The sequence below is a fragment of the Primulina huaijiensis genome, chromosome 10 (genome assembly GCF_012295235.1).
Source record: "Primulina huaijiensis isolate GDHJ02 chromosome 10, ASM1229523v2, whole genome shotgun sequence".
Classification (NCBI taxonomy): domain Eukaryota; kingdom Viridiplantae; phylum Streptophyta; class Magnoliopsida; order Lamiales; family Gesneriaceae; genus Primulina; species Primulina huaijiensis.
This window is the reverse complement of record NC_133315.1, coordinates 18,567,501-18,590,010: the sequence shown is the minus strand read 5'-3', so window position 1 is coordinate 18,590,010 and position 22,510 is coordinate 18,567,501. Positions and strand designations below refer to the sequence as shown.

At 34.1% G+C, this 22,510-nt stretch overlaps 4 protein-coding genes, 1 long non-coding RNA gene and 1 pseudogene across 6 annotated transcripts; 4 read left to right on the top strand and 2 right to left on the bottom strand.

The window, feature by feature from the left end:
- Positions 1-727: 727 nt before the first annotated feature.
- Positions 728-3,294, bottom strand: LOC140985970 (uncharacterized). The gene is made up of 2 exons (XM_073453902.1): positions 3,178-3,294; positions 728-2,839 (listed from the first exon to the last, which is right to left on the bottom strand). The coding sequence occupies exons 1-2, from the start codon at positions 3,292-3,294 to the stop codon at positions 728-730; spliced, it is 2,229 nt and encodes a 742-aa protein (XP_073310003.1).
- A 608-nt stretch (positions 3,295-3,902) lies between these two features.
- LOC140985520 (kinesin-like protein KIN-7G) lies at positions 3,903-6,347 on the top strand. The gene is made up of 5 exons (XM_073453352.1): positions 3,903-3,941; positions 4,051-4,155; positions 4,239-5,294; positions 5,500-5,825; positions 5,897-6,347. Exons 2-5 carry the CDS (start codon positions 4,123-4,125, stop codon positions 6,174-6,176), a joined length of 1,695 nt encoding a protein of 564 aa, XP_073309453.1. The 5' UTR covers positions 3,903-3,941; positions 4,051-4,122; the 3' UTR covers positions 6,177-6,347.
- A 1,021-nt stretch (positions 6,348-7,368) lies between these two features.
- On the top strand, positions 7,369-9,970 carry LOC140986001 (uncharacterized). Of its 2 annotated transcripts, none has more exons than XM_073453928.1 (2): positions 7,369-9,724; positions 9,879-9,970. In XM_073453928.1, exon 1 carries the CDS (start codon positions 7,804-7,806, stop codon positions 9,616-9,618), a length of 1,815 nt encoding a protein of 604 aa, XP_073310029.1. In that variant the 5' UTR covers positions 7,369-7,803; the 3' UTR covers positions 9,619-9,724; positions 9,879-9,970. The 2 variants fall into 2 exon arrangements, with proteins under 2 accessions (XP_073310029.1, XP_073310028.1); XM_073453927.1 differs by having other exon boundaries at positions 7,369-9,781.
- LOC140986003 (uncharacterized) lies at positions 9,848-14,320 on the bottom strand. The gene is made up of 3 exons (XR_012176870.1): positions 14,197-14,320; positions 10,260-11,578; positions 9,848-9,988 (listed from the first exon to the last, which is right to left on the bottom strand). It is a non-coding gene; the product is annotated as an uncharacterized lncRNA (long non-coding RNA).
- On the top strand, positions 10,560-15,741 carry LOC140986000 (putative inactive kinesin-like protein KIN-7B; annotated as a pseudogene).
- A 1,129-nt stretch (positions 15,742-16,870) lies between these two features.
- LOC140986002 (elongator complex protein 4) lies at positions 16,871-22,505 on the top strand. The gene is made up of 9 exons (XM_073453930.1): positions 16,871-17,010; positions 18,107-18,284; positions 18,362-18,588; positions 19,579-19,648; positions 20,186-20,345; positions 20,939-20,999; positions 21,186-21,345; positions 21,433-21,524; positions 22,154-22,505. The coding sequence occupies exons 2-9, from the start codon at positions 18,146-18,148 to the stop codon at positions 22,322-22,324; spliced, it is 1,080 nt and encodes a 359-aa protein (XP_073310031.1). The 5' UTR covers positions 16,871-17,010; positions 18,107-18,145; the 3' UTR covers positions 22,325-22,505.
- Positions 22,506-22,510: the final 5 nt, after the last annotated feature.

Here is a 22,510-nt window from a genome sequence, read left to right as displayed (position 1 = left end):
AAATTTTAGTTATAGTAAAAATTAGAAATATAAAGGCAAATAATTATCAAAAACAAAAAAGAAATATAAAGGCTAATTATTTTCATATAAAATATCTAATATTACAAAAAAAAAATGGAATTATTTATTATCTAATTAAATTTCATTTTTTTGTTGGTTTAGTTTTGACAAATATATCCCGACCCGAACAATATAAACATCATTTTTAATATTTATATGCGAAAAAAAATTATTTGTATCTCATTTTGGCTCATTTTGTTTTCAAGAATATTTAAAGAAAGATTAAAAGAATAAAATAAAATTTGTTATAATTTGGATAGTGCAGTTTGACATAAAAGATACAATAATAAATCATCGCCGTAATATTTCAATTAATGAAGATGGTATCATTTATAGAGTAGATTTTCCGAATGATAAAAATCATATGAACAGAAGATATCTACTTTTAAAACACACAACTTTAATATCATATGAGTGTAGGTTTTCAACTTCAGAAATGAAACCACTATTGTAATTTTTAAATTGTCATTTTCATCAACTTAAAAAAAGTTTTTTCAATAAATTGTTATTGAAAAAAAATCAACGAAGTGTGGTATACAGAGTCAAAATTCATACCGCTTCAAAGTGACCATAATCGATAAAACAGGCAGAAAACATAATAGAAGCATTGTGAAATGAAACATGAATCTATCATATAATATTCCACCAAAGAATTGAACCAGAATATTCAAACAACCCCATCAAGCGCTTCTCTGTATACTACATTTTTTGTAAGTGTATCATTGTTTGCATTGTAAGTGTCAGGTTTTATTAAAACCTTTGTACATCTCATAGAAATACCTCTCGATATGGCCACATATAATTGGCCATGAGAGAAAACAGGTTCAGGTAAATACACTCTAATAATCGGAAGAGTTTGACCTTGGGATTTGTTAATTGTCATGGCAAAACACAAGCGGATAGGAAACTGTTTACGCCTAAATTGAAATGGATATCCTTCATTTTCTGCTGCAGATAAAGGTATGCGAGGGATCAAAACCATCTTTCCAGTATGATGACCAACAGTAATTTCTCCATGGATAACATTGTTTCTGAAATCTCTACACACCATTCTTGTCCCATTGCACAAACCATTCGGTGGATCAAGATTTCGAAGAAGCATGATAGGATAATTTTTTTTAAGCACGAGACGATGAGGAAGCAAACCGTTGGATGTCAAACTATTCAAAAATTCATCTGGATAAAATTTTTGTGTATCATCGATTGCTTCATCAAAACTCAGAAAAATCATCTCTTCTCCGGGGAACAAGGAAATAATATTTTTGTTTATTCTGTCGACATGAACATTTTTCGTTGCAAGAATAGCTCGACCTTTCATATAAGAGGTTGTTGAATAATTTTCGGTCAGGCTTGGATAAACATAAGAAATCAGTCTCTGTTCTGATAAGTCATCATATTCTTCACAATACCTTATTAGCATGTCATCTGGAATCTTGATATTTCCATGCTCATCCATTGGTTCAATCCCTTGACCCACACGTAATAAAAAATTACAGAATACAGGATCTTCTCTCGCACGCATATTCTCAGACAAAACAATTATGTGCATCAAATGAAACAAGTAAGACTTGATTAAGCTCCCATCAATAGTTTCTTGAACCGTAGCTTTTGGAATTACTGGTAGTACTTGCATAAAGTCTCCTCCCAAGACAACAACTTTTCCGCCAAAAGGTTCCTTTTTGCCAACAAGATCTTGCAACGTGCGGTCAACGGCTTCAATAGCGAAGCGTTTACACATAGGAGTCTCATCCCAAACAATAAGTCTAGCACGACGTAACAACTCAGCTAATCCGCTTTGTTTTGAAATGGAACAAAAACTATTCTCATGTAAATCGATAGGAATTTTAAAACGAGAGTGAGCTGTACGACCTCGCGGCAATATGGATGCTGCAACACCAGATGTTGCCGTAGCTAAAGCTATCATAGACCTCGACCGAACAGTGGAGAGAAGAGCACGATACAAAAATGTCTTACCAGTTCCTCCGGAACCACTGACAAAAAACAAGCCTCCTCTTGCATTTTCTAAGCAATCCATAATCAAATCATATGCTACACGCTGTCCCGTATTAAGATGTAGATGAGCAACCAAATCTTCTGCTGATAATGGAATACACATCTCATCCATTATCTCTCTGCATCCTGAAATTGTAGAGGACTCTGCAAGACTTGGTATTTTGGGCAAGTCATACATACAACTATTCTTACCCATGCTTTCAAGAAAGTAATTAACAGATCTAAGGGTTTCACACAACACCTCGACATCACCAACAACGCCATCCCTTGCAAAGCCATCCGAAAAATGTTCATAAAAAGAATCCCACAAGTTCTTGACATCAGACGGCTCACAGTATACCAATAGAGTAGCAAACAGCCGACGGAAAGCATTTGGCATGTGAAAACTCATAGCTTCGTTTAAACATTCAAAATTACTACGATCGGACTCTAGCAAACCTTTACGCTGAGCTGCTTCCTTGAACGAGAAGCATGTCTGTCCACCAACAGTGAGTAAATCGTCAAAAGAGACTGCTCCACGAACGTGAAGCGGCAGCACTCGTAGATAATATCTCTCTCCTTCTGTAGGATTTGTTGAATTTAAACGGCCTATTACATGTCTTTTTCTCCTTTCATTCCATGTCTTGGTCCTCATATCCCAAACATAATAATGTGGGAACTCTGAATACGATAATTCTCTAGCTTCAGCATCATTTGAGCATGTCACAAAATACTCAGTTAGCATAGTTTTGCCAACATTACCGGAGTCCAACACCTTTTTCAAGTTCTGGTGATTACAAAAGGTAATATATTGTTTATTAGGTAAATGTAAGGGTAAATTAATAACCGGAGGAGATATCTCATTCAAATCGAATTAAAAAATTCTCCACCTTGCTTCCGGAGCAGAAATCCAACGAGCATCTTGGAATGCTCTTATCTCGTCGATGAAGGTGTCCGAACCGTGTTGTGAGAGACGAACATATATCTTATCATGACCTTTATATATATACTTATATAGATATTTTACCGCTGTGAGCCCTGAACATATCTCAACATTAATATGGCAATCATACCTATACAACAAGTATGGATTATAAGGAACAACCCACTGTGAATTTAACGTACAGTTTCGGACTGTGACAGTTCAGCCATCATTTCTCCGTCTATACATGGGATATCCATCTCGACCTTGAGTTGAATTCTCTGAAAACAAACGAGGATAATGATTTTTGCATCGGCCATCAACCATACAAGGACATTTTCTATTCAATATACCACAGGGACCGTGCATCATGTGTCTGGAGACTAAATGAAACAGCTTAGGGAATTTAGCTGGATCTGGGATCTCCGCAACAACGTAAGAATCAAACATATCGGGTGAATTAATTTTGCAATCGGTAGCCAAAATAATAAGCATATGACAATGGGGCAAGCCTCATTTCTGGAACTCAATAACATAGACATAGGCAGCAACACGACCAAATATGAACTTTTTAAGAATTTGATCTTTCAAGTCAATTAACTTCGCATGAAATACGCGTGAAACTAAATCTGGGCGATCTTGAGCAACTTGACCAACAAAAAGATTGTCCTTAATTTCTTTCCATTCTGGATTACAAGTCATCGTAATAAACAAATCTGGTTTCCCAAACGCTCTTACCAAAGCAATTGCATCAAGATACCTCTTACGCATATCTCTAGGCCCTCCAATAAATGACGCAGGAAGAACAACACGGTGTCCGATTTCACTTCCACGAGTTTCCCCATTAACAACACTGTCAACTATTCCTTGATACATCTCGGATCGGATCTCTGATTGATTATGAAGGGAATTAGCTTCTCAGAATTATTTGGCATTGCTTAGTGAGAAAGATCTTCAAATTGTAAAGGTAATTAAGTAACGAAAATGATGGTTGATAGTGATTTTTTTATCTCCCAGACTGTCAAGATTAGGCCTCAGTAGAACTTGAAGCTTTATTGAAGTTTTCTTTGACTCAGCTTGAGAAGGAGATTAAAGAACTTATTCTGCAAAGAGATATAGCTCAATCTCATGTGACAGATTTGTTACAAATGCTAGGAGATGATGAACAATCAGTGATACGGGTAAACGTTCATTGATTGATATGTTACTTTTTTTTTGTACTGATTATACGTATTTTTAGTCCTCTCTTGATTTTTTTCTCTAGGCAAGATTTGGGAATTACCCTCATTTGCGAGTTCAAAAATCACCAGAGGGTGAAATTCGACAACAGGAGAGTTCCATTTTGGCAGATCCTCACTCCTTGGATGTTGATAACAGAACATTTTCTGATGGACTCAGTAGGACCAGTTCGGAAGATCATTTTGCTAAAATTCCTTACTTTAACGAGAACTTCGAGAATAATAATGCTGATCCAAGAATCTTAATTAGCAGTTCAAACTTTAGTGAAGGTGATTCATACCACGGTTGGGAGGACATAGAGAAACGAAGTAATGGGACTTCAGAGGATCTTTGCAGGGAAGTTCATTGCATCGAGACAGAAAAATCAAGTGACATAGGGTCTGTGAAATCCAGTAACTTACAATCAGAAGAAAACAATGGATTCCCTGAAGTAATGTTCTCTGTAAACGGAGACAGGGATGAATCAAAATCTCCATTCCCACCTTTGGCTAGAGATCGAGAAACTATGTCTTCTGCATTGAATGATGATAATGAATTGAAAGCTGATGAAGGATTTCGACCTATTCCCTTGAAGAAGAAACAAGAAAACATTACTGCATCGTTGAATGATGTCCGAGAGTCAATACAACCAATGTTCAAGAAAGAGAGTGAAGTTGGGTCTATTCATTTTCTTGATATGGCGTCTCTTGAAATGCTATCTTTAACACATGAGCTAGCCACAGATTCATCGGTCTCTAGAGGCATGAAATTGACTAGAAGTAGAAGCTGCGCAGCAAGTATTATTACCACTGGTTCAGCTTCACCTTGGTTCAAGATTGTGGACTACAATGAGAATATACCATCAATGGGATCCGAAAGAGAAAAGGAGAGTTTTGAAAGTAAAATACCTCCAATAAATTTTAATTCCGACATGAAAAAGTTGTCAACAAACTATTCTCATTGTTCACCAGAAAATACTTTTGATATTGAGATTGATGCCCCACATATGGAGTTTTCGACTGCTGAGGGTGGTATCTGCTGTTCTGCTGACATGAGTGGAAAGGCAGAGCTTCCAACTGAAAATGAGACAGGCACAAATCCAGCGAGTTAATATTTTTGTCTAACAAAAGTATATTCTGACTGATTGCATTCTTTCTTGAAGTGTGTTTTGTCGAGCATATGCAGGATTTAGTTTTTCTGCATATACATTATCACAAAAAAGAACTAGTTACATATACAAATTTTATGGAAACTTGGATTGGTTTCTTGTCATAACTCTTATGTTTCAGCATCTATATTTCATGCAGGCTAATGATGAGATTGAACCAAAGGTCAATCAGTCTTCAAAGAAGGATGTCAAGGACGTCGGTTTAGAGCCAATCGAAGATGAATTCAAAGGTCTTTCAAGTTGGCCAACCGAATTCAAAAGGCTCCAAAGAGAAATAATCGAACTTTGGCATGACTGCAATGTCTCGCTTGTACACAGAACTTACTTCTTCTTACTTTTTCAAGGTGACCCTTCAGACGCTATTTACATGGAGGTAGAGATGAGAAGAATGAAATTCTTGAAGGATAAATTCTCTCGGGGAGAAAAAACCATCGTGTATGATAGATGTTCGACACTTGCTTCAAGGTAAGATTTTCGAGCCAATATCAATTGTTCACTTAAGTTAGTTATTCTTTTAACTTTTTATGTAATATCAGCTCAAAGGACCTTAGTCAAGAGAGACGTAAGCTGAGCAAGCAGATGGAGAAAAATCTTTCAGAACAAGAAAGAGAGATGCTCTTCCTCAAATGGGGCATTGGCATCAATACCAAACTCAGAAAGCTACAGTTAGCTCATCATCTGTGGTGCAGTACCGACGATATGAATCACATATACGATAGTGCATTGCTTGTTGCGAGGCTGGTTGGTCTTATCAAATCGGGGCACAGTCCCAAGGAGATGTTTGGGCTTAATTTTACGCCCCGAAGATCAGAATGAACGTATACTTTCAAACTTTAGCTTGGTATCTCTCTTCTGATGTTAGACCAATATGTATGACTGGGTAGATTTTATTGGTTTCAGTTATAGGGAGCATCACATGTTTTCTGCAACTAGAAGGTTTGTTGCAATGTAAAGTTAGTGTTAAGAAAATTTTAGCGGCTTTCTTCAGCTGTGTTTATGTTGCTGTACATCCCTTTGGTGCTGTAATTGTAAGACTTGTTTCTATGTGAATAAATTATACTTTTATTGACCACTAATATTGCGATGAATCGGACTCATTTGATTACAAAAGTTCACAGAAATAAAAGAATTATAATTAATGTTAAACTTTTATGCAAATTCCTCACTGTATTATGAATTATGAAACTTGGTTATTTATTTATTTATTATTTATTTATTTATTTATGTACTTTAATCATGGTCCAATCAAGAATCCATTAAATCCTGGTATGAATAAAAAAATGTTTTAAAAAATATTTTAAAAGCCAAAATTTATATTTTTTTTATTTAAAAAAAACACTTTTTAACATTTATCTAAACATAAAAAACACTTATGCTTTTTTTAGTAAAAACATTTTTAAAAACTAAACTTGTTTAAATGTTATTTTAGTTACCATTTTTTTTATCCAAACTCGCACGGCCCTTTTCTTTCTTCCTATTTTTTGTTTTTAATTTAGATTCTTTAATTGTTAATTAGGATTTATTAAGATTATTTTTCAAAATCTTAATTAGATTTTTTTTATTTCATTTTTAAATTTTTACCAATTTATTTAATAAATGATGAAAATAATTATTATTTTATGATTTCTTAAGTATTTGAAATATGTATAAAAATTAAATTTTTTAGTAATGTCTTAAAATAAAAATAACATTTAAAAAATTATGTTCTTTAATTATAAAAATTATAATTGCATAAATTATGAAACTATTATTTAAATTAATTTTTTAATAAATAATTAGTTATTTCAATCGAATCAGTTAGATGAACTAATTAAGTATAAATTTTAATATATTCATATTTTACTAAACACAATAACTTTCGTGAAACGGTGTCACAGATCAATTTTGTGTGTCGAATATTTTATTTGGGTCATATATGAAAAAATTTTAGTTTTTAGGTTAAGAGTATTATTTTTTATTATGAATATCGGTAGATGATGTACAAGAGAATATGAAAAATTAGGAAAAAAAATAATTAATTAGAAAAAGAAAGAGAGAGTTAGAGAGCTCCTGCCGCTGTTTCTTCTCCTCAAGCATCCAGCCTCCAGGCGAAACTGCTAGGGGTGCCCTTTGAGCAGCAGTCTAACTCCTGCCTTGAAAATCCCTGTCGTCTCCTTAAATAGGTGATGGTGTCACTTTTCTCCCATACTTTTTGGTTTTACTCTCTCATCTAATGTTCGTTATCCTATGCTCTAGCCTTGATGTAAACAGACTTCTTCTGTTGACGGAAAAATTAGATACCTTCTTACTGTATTAGCTAGTAGAAACTTGAAAGATATTGGGTCGATGCCCTTTTGTTTTATGATTATGCGGGAGCTGTAGAATCACTTGAAATGGCATAAACCCACGAAGGCGTAATTACGAGTTATATATAATTTAATTGCTGATTATTGTTAGTTAAGAAATGGTTCCCAGAAGTTCAGCTCGTGAAGCAGCTTCTACAGCTACTGCTATTATCTCCGTACCTTATGAAAAAGGCAACCTTTCATCACTATTCACCAACCTTCCAAATTTCACCTCTTCAAAATCCAAAACCATACCCCAAAAACCACCTGAAAGATCTCTTGTAATTGTAAAAGATCCGAAAATCAACTTAAATGGTACGCTAACGAAATTCGATAACATGCTCCGTATGCAGCCCCTGCCACCAATTTCATCATTCAACGGGCTATTGGGAAATGTTGCTAAAGGCAAGATGTATCAAGATTTGATTTGCATGCATAATCGAATGGTTGAAGCTAATTTATCACCTGATTTTATTGGGATGAATATTTTGCTTAATTGTTATTGTGAACTGAAAATGATTCCCCTTGGTTTTTCTGTTATGGGTGGACTTTTGAAAAGGGGTTATAATCCAAATATTGTTACTTTTACTTCATTGATTAAAGGGCTGTGTATGGTAGATAAGATTGGTGATGCGGTCGAGTTGTTGAAGAAAATTGTTCGAATGGGTTTTCATCCTAATGTTAAGACGTGGGGTACTTTAATGAATGGGCTATGTAAGAGTGGAAACACAGAGATTGCTCTAAGCTTTCATGAGGAACTTGGGAATGGAACAATGTTCAAGCCCAATGTGATTTATTATTGTTGTCTTATTGATGGCCTTTGTAAAGAGGGATTGGTGGAAAAAGGTAAAGCGTTATTTCTAGAAATGGAAGGACGAGGAATTTCAGGAGATGTGGTTGCATATTCCATGTTAATTCAAGGTTTCTGTAAGACGGGTGAGTGGGATCAGGCAAAGAGTTTGTTTATTGAGATGTTGGATCGAGGCATCCATCCCAATGTTGTTACATTTAATGTGTTGATCGATGCACTTTGCAAAGAGGGGAAATCCGATGAAGCAAATGGGTTTTTAGACCTGATGATTCAAAGAGGGGAAATGCCTGATGTTATAACATTTAACACGTTGATGGATGGGTACTGTTTGGAAGGTAGAATGAATACCGCAAGAGAGTTGTTTGATTCTATGGCAGTAAAGGGCATTGAACAGGATGTTAGTAGTTACAACGTGTTGATTAATGGCTATTGCAAGTGCCACAAACTGAATGAAGCTATGGGACTTTTCGACAAAATGCTTAGCAAGAATTACCAGCCAACCACAATTACTTTTAACACTCTGTTAACTGGACTTTTTCAGGAAGGTAAAGTTGTGGAGGCACATGAACTTTATTCTAAGCTGATAGAGTTTGATTTATCATCAGATTCTGCCACCTATTGTATATTATTAGATGGTTTTTGCAAGAATCATTGCCTTGGAGAGGCAGTACAACTGTTCAGGAATCTTGAACAGTCTGGCTATAATCTTCATATTCGACATTGTAATTGTCTACTTGATGGATTGTGCAAAGCAAATAAGCTTGAGTCCGCTCTTGAGTTGTTTGAGAGATTCAGTCAATTGGGTATGAAGCCGGATTCTTTTACATATTCCATAATGATTCATGGGTTTTGTATGGATGGCCATCTGGAAAAGGCAAATAATTTGTTTCTGGAGATGGAAAAGAATGGTTGTGATCCGGATGTAACCTCCTTCAATACACTTATGCGAGGATCCTGTGAGAATAATGATGCAACCACCGTGGTGAAGCTTCTCAAAAAAATGGCAAATAAGAATCTTTTACCAGATGCATACACTACATCTATAGTTGTGGACTTATTATCAAAGGAGAAAAATTATTCGGAGTTTCTCAATTTGATTCCTCAATTTCCCAACAAACACTAGCATGCGAAGTGGAAGATGTAAAGAAGCATGTGTATTGAATACAGGGGACACGCATATTAATTGGTGAATGGATAAAGTTAGGGCAGGACTGTTGGACCTGCTGCTGGTATCTGATTTTGAACTTTTGAATCAAGTTTCATCAATTGATTGAATGTCAATATTTGTGAGATATGAGAACTCTATCTACTATGAGATTTGCATACTATGAGATTTGCATTACATGTATATCAATCATGTTATCTTCTTCTATTCCAATTCAGAAAATTATGCAACGATCTGATGAGAAAACACGCTTGGGTGCATGTAATCACATGTTGTCCAGGTGAAATAAATTGTAGCACTTTATTTTTTATTCTCTTCCTGGAATGTTCTTACGTAATGTTCCTTTCTAAAGTACTTAGCCATTCACTGAATGAAAGATATCCTCAAGATCCCAATGCTGTTATTCCTTACGTGGCATGGATCTTTAGTTTATGTAATAAGGCACCGTGACATGATACATGATTGTGGAAAATGAGCATACTTTGTTTGAAATAAGTTTTGTGCAACATCAACCAATTACTTTGATTTTCCTAGCCCCCCCTCCCCTTTTACTCAGTTTGCAGAAAGAGATTAATATTAAATTGACTTCAGGCAACAACACAAAGAATTGGAATTCATTTAGCCTTATTTCCATCTCGAGTTTGGTAGAAAACTTTATAGTGCTTGGTGTGCTGACGGTACTCTTTCCTACGGAGGAAGGTCCGACCTTTCAAGTTGCTATATATTTCTTTGATAGTCGCAGCATATTTCATTTTTGATCTGCTGAGGAGCAAATTGCGAGCACTTCTATATGGGGTAAGCTCTACATGTTACTGAATTAAAATATGCGGTCTTTTTGTATATATCAAATCAATATCGAATCCAACTTTGAATGTTGAAAATATTTACGCACATTTTTAGTTACTTAGAGTCCAGAAGGCATGCGCCTTGAGTCTTGGCTCAGGATGCTCGGCACCTGCATCGCGACTCACTGCCAAGGCTCTGCACGTCAATGAAGCTTGCATCTATACTCAAATGGCTCAAAAGTCTGGAAGTGAAGACTTCATTGGTAAGCTACGCATTTTCCTCTGGGTTTCTTCAACTTACCTTGGATGATCATTTTTCTGTAACATTCCCTGTTTCTCGACAAGAAAAGACTATTTTTTTAAATATATTTCTGAAGTTTCAAGTGATTTATACACTTCCAGAAACATCGATATTATGGTGAGACGTGGGTTTCCAATCGCATGTTCCGGATAATGATGTATATGCCACTCTGAAATCACATTCAAAAAAATTAATAAGGAGTAAATCTTGCATAAAGTAAGACGAAAATAATGTGTCATGCTAGGTGTGACATTGAAAATCTTGTGTTAAAAGCTTTATTATGAGATAATGTTCGGATTCTTACATATAATACTGCTTCTTTAAAGTATTATTATGAGCTCATTTTTTGAAGTTTTTTCCAAACATTTACATTCTACATGTTTTATTTTTAATAATTTATAAGTTTTTCTAAATTTTGTATATCAATTCACATGTCGATCACATCAAATTATTGTAATTTATTTTTAAACTAAAATTTAAAATCCACATAAATTTTTGAAATTGTAACTACTGGCATGCATTTTTAAAAAATTTAGAGATTATATTAAATTTTAAAATTGTATTGATTATTTTTTAAAATAACTTTTAATTGTGTTCTATAATATTTTTTGGATGAGGAATGATATAGTTATTTAAATTAGGGTAAAATTTCTAGTGAATTTTCGATAATATAGAGTTTTTTTTATATCTAATATTAAATCAAATAAGATTATGTTTGATTTTTGAAATCATAAGATAACGTTTGATATTAAATTAAAAAAGTACATACATTTATATATGTATTGTTTATTTGGTTTTGGAAAACCTTTACTAATACTACTCCTAAAAAATTCTGGAAACTTCCATAAATTTATGAATAAAATGAGTCTTTCAGCTTATTATAAGCGAGTAAGATAATTTTATTGACTTGAATTTCAAAGCTCAAACAACCCAAATCTTGCAAACATCATCTCCTTGATGTCATCATAAATCATCGGTGATAGCTACATTGAACATGATAGATTATTTGATGTAATAGACATGACAATCTCGTGTTCTAATTCGAATCGAATTCGAGCCGAATTTATTGTGATTAAAGGCTTTAGCAGGGATGGGGTAGTTGAGTGGGTGGGATATTATACGAATGGTTGGATGTGTTGCTTGAAAATGAATGCGACTTAATATTAAAGACACGAACTATTTTAACCACATCAAGGATCAAAATCTATTATTATCAAAACTATGTTAGCAAATAGTGTTTCAGTTATTACGAATCTAAAATCTTGATAAAGTCCGCCTATAATATATCATAGACTGTCCAGAATTATCAATTTTAGAGTTCTGTCATCTTTGCAGCTCAAAGACGGATTGGAGAGACATCCCTCAACGAAACAAGCTCCAGATCTCACCAGATTATTAAACTGGTAATGGAAATATTTCATCATATGCCAGGATAATGTTGCAGAAATAACGATATTTATGAATTTTCATTGATGATTAATGTGTTGTTTAGCATCTCTGGGGAGTTTTTAGGCAAGGACAATCCAAGCACTCTTACAGCCGCTGTGGTACTTATTTAAAGATATCATCCTAACATGCTATATTTATCTTTTTACTAGACGTGGTGTTTGTTTTTTTAATGTAAAATCAATATCTCATCTTTGTGTAGAATTTTGTCGATCTGGCTGGAAGTGAGCGTGCATCCCAATCGTTATCAGCTGGCACAAGGTTGAAAGAAGGCTGCCACATCAATCGCAGTTTACTGACATTGGGAACTGTAATTCGGAAGCTGAGGTCAATTAGTTGTATTCAAGATTTTCCTTCAAAAACTCGGTTTTTAAAACTTGTGGCTGGGTGAAACTGCACATACTGTTTTTTAGTCTTTTGTTGAACACCTCCTTGTTAACAATTGACTAAAGATCTTTAAGAACTTGATTCTTTAACTAAATTTTCATTTGAATAGATTGAAAAATATAAAGCCAAAGCCAAAAACAGAGTTTGTTCACTGATTTAACTTTATCTGCAAAGATCTATAGTACTTCAAATGAAGCTTTGATGGACTGTTATTTGGAGAGTAATAATTGCTCCCATTTTAGTTTTTCACTGGCGGTACAACAATCGAAATAAATCTGTGTTATAGTGGTAGACGCTTCGTCTTGTACAATCTTAGTTGTATTGTACATAAATATGAAGGTGTTGTGACAGTAGGAAAATCGAGATATTTTTGTAGTACAGTTTTGCCTCTGTCATTCATATTGCTTCATAATTAATGCAGCAAAGGCCGAAATGGGCATATTCCTTATCGAGATTCAAAGTTAACTCGAATACTTCAAACGTCTCTGGGAGGAAATGCTAGAACAGCCATCATCTGTACGACGAGCCCAGCACGAAGTCATGTTGAGCAATCAAGAAACACTCTTCTCTTTGCAAGCTGTGCAAAGGAAGTGAGAACCAATGCCCAAGTTAATATGGTCATGTCGGACAAAGCGTTGGTAAAGCATTTGCAGAGTGAACTAGCAAGATTAGAGAGTCAACTCAGAAGTCCCCAATTTACGGCTCCAACAAATTATTTGGCATTGCTTAGTGAGAAAGATCTTCAAATTGTAAAGGTAATTAAGTATACGAAAATGATGGTTGATAGTGATTTTTTTATCTCCCAGACTGTCAAGATTAGGCCTCGGTAGAACTTGAAGTTTTATTGAAGTTTTCTTTGACTCAGCTTGAGAAGGAGATTAAAGAACTTATTCTGCAAAGAGATATAGCTCAATCTCATGTGACAGATTTGTTACAAATGCTAGGAGATGATGAACAATCAGTGATACGGGTAAACGTTCATTGATTGATATGTTACTTTTTTTTTGTACTGATTATTCGTATTTTTAGTCCTCTCTTGATTTTTTTCTCTAGGCAAGATTTGGGAATTACCCTCATTTGCGAGTTCAAAAATCACCAGAGGGTGAAATTCGACAACAGGAGAGTTCCATTTTGGCAGATCCTCACTCCTTGGATGTTGATAACAGAACATTTTCTGATGGACTCAGTAGGACCAGTTCGGAAGATCATTTTGCTAAAATTCCTTACTTTAACGAGAACTTCGAGAATAATAATGCTACTCCAAGAATCTTAATTAGCAGTTCAAACTTTAGTGAAGGTGATTCATACCACGGTTGGGAGGACATAGAGAAACGAAGTAATGGGACTTCAGAGGATCTTTGCAGGGAAGTTCATTGCATCGAGACAGAAAAATCAAGTGACATAGGGTCTGTGAAATCCAGTAACTTACAATCAAAAGAAAACAATGGATTCCCTGAAGTAATATTGTCTGTAAACGGAGACAGGGATGAATCAAAATCTCCATTCCCACCTTTGGCTAGAGATCGAGAAACTATGTCTTCTGCATTGAATGATGATAATGAATTGAAAGCTGATGAAGGATTTCGACCTATTCCCTTGAAGAAGAAACAAGAAAACATTACTGCATCGTTGAATGATGTCCGAGAGTCAATACAACCAATGTTCAAGAAAGAGAGTGAAGTTGGGTCTATTCATTTTCTTGATATGGCGTCTCTTGAAATGCTATCTTTAACACATGAGCTAGCCACAGATTCATCGGTCTCTAGAGGCATGAAATTGACTAGAAGTAGAAGCTGCACAGCTAGTATTATTACCACTGGTTCAGCTTCACCTTGATTCAAGATTGTGGACTACAATGAGAATATACCATCAATGGGATCCGAAAGAGAAAAGGAGAGTTTTGAAAGTAAAATACCTCCAATAAATTTTAATTCCGACATGAAAAAGTTGTCAACAAACTATTCTCATTGTTCACCAGAAAATACTTTTGATATTGAGATTGATGCCCCACATATGGAGTTTTCGACTGCTGAGGGTGGTATCTGCTGTTCTGCTGACATGAGTGGAAAGGCAGAGCTTCCAACTGAAAATGAGACTGTCACAAATCCAGTGAGTTAATATTTTTGTCTAACAAAAGTATATTCTGACTGATTGCATTCTTTCTTGAAGTGTGTTTTGTCGAGCATATGCAGGATTTAGTTTTTCTGCATATACATTATCACAAAAAAGAACTAGTTACATATACAAATTTTATGGAAACTTGGATTGGTTTCTTGTCATAACTCTTATGTTTCAGCATCTATATTTCATGCAGGCTAATGATGAGATTGAACCAAAGGTCAATCTGTCTTCAAAGAAGGATTTCAAGGACGTCGGTTTAGATCCAATTGAAGATGAATTCAAAGGTCTTTCAAGTTGGCCAACCTAATTCAAAAGGCTCCAAAGAGAAATAATCGAACTTTGGCATGACTGCAATGTCTCACTTGTACACAGAACTTACTTCTTCTTACTTTTTCAAGGTGACCCTTCAGACGCTATTTACATGGAGGTAGAGATGAGAAGAATGAAATTCTTGAAGGATAAATTCTCTCGGGGAGAAAAAACCATCGTGAATGATAGATGTTGGACACTTGCTTCAAGGTAAGATTTTCGAGCCAATATCAATTGTTCACTTAAGTTAGTTATTCTTTTAACTTTTTATGTAATATCAGCTCAAAGGACCTTAGTCAAGAGAGACGTAAGCTGAGCAAGCAGATGGAGAAAAATCTTTCAGAACAAGAAAGAGAGATGCTCTTCCTCAAATGGGGCATTGGCATCAATACCAAACTCAGAAAGCTACAGTTAGCTCATCATCTGTGGTGCAGTACCGACGATATGAATCACATATACGATAGTGCATTGCTTGTTGCGAGGCTGGTTGGTCTTATCAAATCGGGGCACAGTCCCAAGGAGATGTTTGGGCTTAATTTTACGCCCCGAAGATCAGAATGAACGTATACTTTCAAACTTTAGCTTGGTATCTCTCTTCTGATGTTAGACCAATATGTATGACTGGGTAGATTTTATTGGTTTCAGTTATAGGGAGCATCACATGTTTTCTGCAACTAGAAGGTTTGTTGCAATGTAAAGTTAGTGTTAAGAAAATTTTAGCGGCTTTCTTCAGCTGTGTTTATGTTGCTGTACATCCCTTTGGTGCTGTAATTGTAAGACTTGTTTCTATGTGAATAAATTATACTTTTATTGACCACTAATATTGCGATGAATCGGACTCATTTGATTACAAAAGTTCACAGAAATAAAAGAATTATAATTAATGTTAAACTTTTATGCAAATTCCTCACTGTATTATGAATTATGAAACTTGGTTATTTATTTATTTATTATTTATTTATTTATTTATGTACTTTAATCATGGTCCAATCAAGAATCCATTAAATCCTGGTATGAATAAAAAAATGTTTTAAAAAATATTTTAAAAGCCAAAATTTATATTTTTTATTTAAAAAAAACACTTTTTAACATTTATCTAAACATAAAAAACACTTATGCTTTTTTTAGTAAAAACATTTTTAAAAACTAAACTTGTTTAAATGTTATTTTAGTTACCATTTTTTTTATCCAAACTCGCACGGCCCTTTTCTTTCTTCCTATTTTTTGTTTTTAATTTAGATTTTTTAATTGTTAATTAGGATTTATTAAGATTATTTTTCAAAATCTTAATTAGATTTTTTTTAATTTCATTTTTAAATTTTTACCAATTTATTTAATAAATGATGAAAATAATTATTATTTTATGATTTCTTAAGTATTTGAAATATGTATAAAAATTAAATTTTTTAGTTAATGTCTTAAATAAAAATAATATTTAAAAAATTATATTCTTTAATTATAAAAATTATAATTGCATAAATTATGAAACTATTATTTAAATTAATTTTTTAATAAATAATTAGTTGTTTCAATCGAATTAGTTAGATGAACTAATTAAATATAAATTTTAATATATTGATATTTTACTAAACACAAAAACTTTCGTGAGACGGTCTCATGGATCAATTTTGTGGATCGAATCTCTTATTTGGGTCATACATGAAAAAATATTACTTTTTATGCTAAGAGTATTACTTTTTATTATGAATATCGGTAGGATTTATCCGTCCAGATAAAGATTCGTGAGATCATCTCACAATCTTTACTAAATATATTGATATTTTACTAAATATGTCACCAATTATTTTGTAAAATAAATTAATGTTAGTGAATAAATTATAGAAAATATTACAAGAGAATATGAAAAATTAGGAAAATTAGAGAGCTCCTGCCTCTGTTTCTTCTCCTCAAGCATAAAGCCTCCAGGCGAAACTGCTAGGGGTGCCCTTTGAGCAGCAGTCTAACTCCTGCCTTGAAAATCCCTGTCGTCTCCTTAAATAGGTGATGGTGTCACTTTTCTCCCATACTTTTTGGTTTTACTCTCTCATCTAATGTTCGTTATCCTATGCCCTAGCCTTGATGTAAACAGACGTCTTCTGTTGACGGAAAAATTGGATACCTTCTTACTGTATTAGCTAGTAGAAATTTAAAAGATATTGGGTTGATGCCCTTTGTTTTATGATTATGCGGGAGCTGTAGAATCACTTGAAATGGCATAAACCCACGAAGGCGTAATTACAAGTTATATATAATTTAATTGACGCAAACTGTCGTTATTTGGTTGTCATCTTAGTTTCATTTTGGAGTTTCGGGTGAAAGAGACATCTTTTTGTTGTGTTTCTTGATTTCTTCATGATTTTTGAATTTTTTTTTTGAATAAAATGTTATGAGATACATGTATCGTAATGAGCATCGAGATGGATTTTTGCGGTGTATTGAGATGTAAGATGTTTGTAAATTGTTTACTTGACAAATATTAGTTACATCCTTGTTTTAGATATATTTAGTATTTGGTAGACTAAAGAATGCCTTGCTTTTTCCGGGCGGATCTTAATTTTCAATGACAGTGATATCCACGGCATTGCGTAGACGCAAGATGCACTTTCATGAATATGTTAAATCATGCATCATTATGCTACTAAATCTGAATGGTGGAAGTTTTAATATGATAGAAATGTGCAGATGACACATTTTGGGTGTCAAAAGCCATTTTTGTACAATGCCCTGAGATCTATATAGTAGGTTTGAATGTACCCTACTGGATTTTAGATCTATATGTTGGAATCTTAAGCTATCAAATTGTTGAACCTTACACCAAAATGATCTATCTTCATCTGCATGTTGTTTGATAATAGACGTATGTGATTATCCTGCCGTGAACCTAGCATATCGCATAACATTTTTTTTGCAAAATGTTCCAGTGATTTCAACTATTTTCTAAGTGTAGCTCTGCTAAGTACGCATTAATAGTTAATTGAACTGGTTTTGCAGAATGATTTTAAGATGTCTGGTGTTTTTTCATTGTCTTCATGAATGCAGTCGATAAGGATGAGCTCTTTCTTAGGTTCTTTACCTGTGTTTGGTACTTTGGTTGTAGGTCCTGAGTGAATAATAGATAACAGTTTTGTGTATATCTATGGCCGCTGACAAGTCTCGAAGTGGTAGTTTTTCGCGCAGTTTTTCTCCAGCATCCAGTATAATCTCACACATTCCTGGGTTTAAGCTCGGTCCCAATGGGACTATGTTTCTTTCGTCTGGCATTTCAGACTTGGACAGTAAGTTTCCACGAACTTGTACTTCTGGAATTTTTTGTTATTCTTTTGATACTATCACAACCTTCTGTTTTTTATAGAGATTTTGGGAGGTGGGTTTACAGTGGGAAGCCTTGTGATGGTTATGGAAGACACTGAGGCACCACATCATATGCTATTATTGAGAAATTTTATGTCTCAAGGGCTAGTTCATCACCAGCCTCTTATTTATGCTAGTCCCTCAAAAGATCCGAGAGGGTTTCTTGGCACTTTGCCTAGCCCGATGGCCCCCAGGGATGATAAGTCTCATGTCCATGTCACTGAACAGGTACCCATCCGTTCATTTTCTAAACGCTTGAATATGGATTCACACTAGAAATATGCTATCTTTGCGCAATGCACTCTTAATTTTTATTTTTTACACATTCCGAACAGGTATCAGGATATTTTCTGCACATTGCACCCTTTTATCAATTTTCATGGATTTCAAATTCCAACTGCCCGTATAAGGAAGTTTCATCAATTTATTACTAAAGAAATTGTAGATAATAAATTTGTGTCAAACTAGGAGAGTAGATGAATAAAGTGAAATTGCAAAACAAATTCAAAACCTTAAAATTATAATAAAAATTGCTGAACCAAAAAAAGACTGAGAATTTCAATTCAATTTGTGGCTTCGGATTCTGACATGTTGATTAAATCTAAACGACACACACACACACACACACACACATATATATATATATCTGAGTCCATTTGCAAATTTTGTATAATATTGTTGGAATTTTTTTCCTAAAATGAAGAAGACGACATAAAATCCAAAACGATGAAAAACTTTCCACTTTAAGTGAAAATCAAATGCAATATACTGTTTGATTTGGTTTGACTACATTTATTTCCTGTTCGGTTTCAATTTGAAAGAATGTAAACACCAAAATCAACTTCTGTGGAATATTATGCATCAAAATACTTTTAATGAAAATGTAAATACCAAAACCAACAACTTCTATGGAATATTATGCATCAAGATATTTTCGATGAAAATAACAAAATTAGGGATGAGTGAATTGACATACTCCTCTAAAAGGCGGCTACAGATTAAGATTTCAATTAAAGAATTGCAGTAAATTGGTACATGTATGGAGCATATCCTATTTTAAGGGTGAAACTGTGAGAAAGATAATTTAATATTGCATTATCCAAAAGTGCCATGTTTTTGTCTTCAGATTGCCAAAAACCCCTGGAAGTTGGTGCTCTTGCTTTGTTAACGTAGAGTTCGTGATTTTGATCTAAAGGTTTGTATGTTATCTGAACACAGGAAAGGGGGTTGAGAATTGCATGGCAATATAAGAAGTATTTTGGAGAACATACTTCAGAGCCTCAGAGAGGTTAAATAGAAAATTTGAATTCCATTTTTCGGCTGTGATTTTTTTTCTCCCTCAATTGCGTGACATTTTCTCTGTCATAATGTGACAATCTTTGTCATTTTCATTATTAATTTTCTCTTGTCTGATCTCTACAGTTTGTTATGTGTTTATTATGGCCGTCAAATACTTGTACTTTGATTAGCACATTCAAGATGTATTATGCAAAGATCATGTAGAAGTAAACTAAGATTTTTGAAGCAAACAGAAGTGAATGAACTGCATTGAGATATTTTTTGTTGTAAAAGAGAGATATGGAAAGGTAATTGCATTCTGAAATTTTATTGATTTATAGCTAGCTATAGGAAGAGTTGTCTAATGTACTGAATATAACCAATTAAAAAAGTATCTTAGAGAGATGGGTGGCAACTGGCAAGAGAGAGAGAGAAGACTGGTAAATCCTAATAAAGAAGCTGCTTCTTGTTTTGCCAACATAATATTTATAGGCAGCGAGCATAATTGTTCTTTTGCACCTAATAATGTCATGTGTCTTGTGTGCAGATGGAAAGTCTGAGTACTGCAGTGACTTTGATTTGCGGAAACCCTTAGAGAGACACTTCTTTACTGGGAAACATGTTGATTGTGTTAGCCTTAATGATACTTCTGATCTTGCCGCATTCATCAAACATTGTTCCAGTTTCTTGTCTCGAATTCCTCAGAGGTAACATTTTGCATTACTGCTCTTATGCATCAAAATTCATATATGTTATTAATATTTAAAAATTAATGTGGTGTGTGAATAGAGTTCCATCAGCACAATAAAATGAATGTCATTTTTTTAGCTTGGTTCTACCAGAATAAATTGAAAACCTTCCTATTTTTAGTTTTTATGGGTAATGGCATCAATGCCAAAACTATAATCTGTTGTCAAATGAGATTTATAACTTATAATTCCAACATCTTAACCTAATCGGTCCGTTCTACAGTAACTTTGACATCTTGACAGCTAACTCTCATGGCCGGATTAACAGAACCATTTCTCTACTCTAGTGTAGAATCATAAGGCAAGTTAATCATGAAAGATTATACTTGTGTGGGATGAAATGCTGAGTTCATGGAGTTATTCTGAAATCCGATAATGCTATTTCTTCCACCATTTATAATTATTATTATTGGAGTGATGAATTGAGGGAACATCAAAGACAACCAAAACTAGGGATTCCATTTATATATCATCTTCCTTGTTCTTATTTTTATACTCTGATTATCCATCATGAATTTTAAATCTGGTTTCATGTTTTCACTTGGAAACAGTATGGGAGGACGCGTTGCTATTCAATCATTGTGCTCACCGCAATGTGACTATTTTAGCGAGGTCGGTCTCTAGCTTGTTTCGAATTAAAAATTATATGTTTGAATCAAAGATGAAGCATTCAACATTTTTATTATCACGCCTAGAGATTCACAGAATGTTCGATTATTTTCTAAATATTTAGTACATGTGCTTTATTTTCTTAAAACCCAAATTTCATCTTTTAAGAATTCATCACTTATCTTTTAGGAATGGGACATGCTTTCTTTTGTCAGATCTCTGAAAACTGTCGTACGATTGTCGAATGCAGTAGCAGTTGTAACCTTTCCGCCCTCTCTCGTTTCATCAACCTTCTCAAAAAGGCTCCAGCATTTGGCTGACACATTAGTTTCAGTCAAGGCAATTCCAGGTTTGTGTTCTGGTTATCTTCTATTCATGCAATAAAGATTTAGCCAAATCACACGTTAAAAGTGTGTCATATCTGCTGCTGCATCAGACGAGGACAAGGAACTGTCTAAACTTCTGACAGGGTATCAGGATATGGTTGGCCTTCTGAGCGTGCACAAAGTTGCACGTATTAATACTCAGGTATACATGGTTTGCTCTGACCTTTTGTTGACACGGTCTGGCACTGCTTCACCGAAACATCACACTATGTTTAGAAGGGAAAATAGATTCCACTTTTGTTTGGTAGTTCCTAACCGAAGTATAATATTTCTTCTTAGGACATCTACATTGACACCCACCACCTTCTCAAAAAATATGGAATTCACATGTGACATACACATTATATTAACACATTCATTCTCTCACATTCATTTTAACATTAATATTCGTTTTTTGTGGGTTGCATTGTCCATTCATCCATTTTTATTTTTAGTTTATATTAAATAAATATACTTTCAATTTTATTTTCATTTAAAACATCTTTTAAATGAAATAATAATAATAATAATATTATTTTTAATTTTTTTTATTACTTGAATTTATTTCGTCTTATTTTACGAATTTAATTTATTTGAAAATAAAATTTTAAATGAAAGAGCACAACATTGGGAAAAAAATAACACTTATGGCTTGAATAAGTATATATGGCCTAATGGCCTATGCTTCCTGTTGCATTATGAAAAGGCAGCTGTCAAAATCTTGCCCGTGTAAGTTTAGCTATAAATTGCAATCAAAGTGTCGCTTGTGTTGAATATATTATTTAAACACAGGTTCCTGCCATTCTAGAGGCGACCACGTTCTCCATGAAATTGCAGAAGCGAAGATCCTTGGTTTTAGAATGCATAAACCAAGCTCCCGTAGACGGTTCAAGTGGAACTTCATATACTTCATCTGGTAGCTGTTCTTCTGTATCTTCTAAGACAGGGCTCCTCGACTTTTAGACAATATGCACGAGGGTTATCTTATAGTTGAGGAATCAACTTCTTGATCGAGCTCGTGAAAACGGCTTGCTTTGCTTCCATATCATCTGTTGTCGGTAAAAATACCATTTGGAAGAAAAGAAAGCAGATTTTTAGAAAGTAATACAATTGTTTACGATTTATTTTCGAATGTGCATCCATGAATAT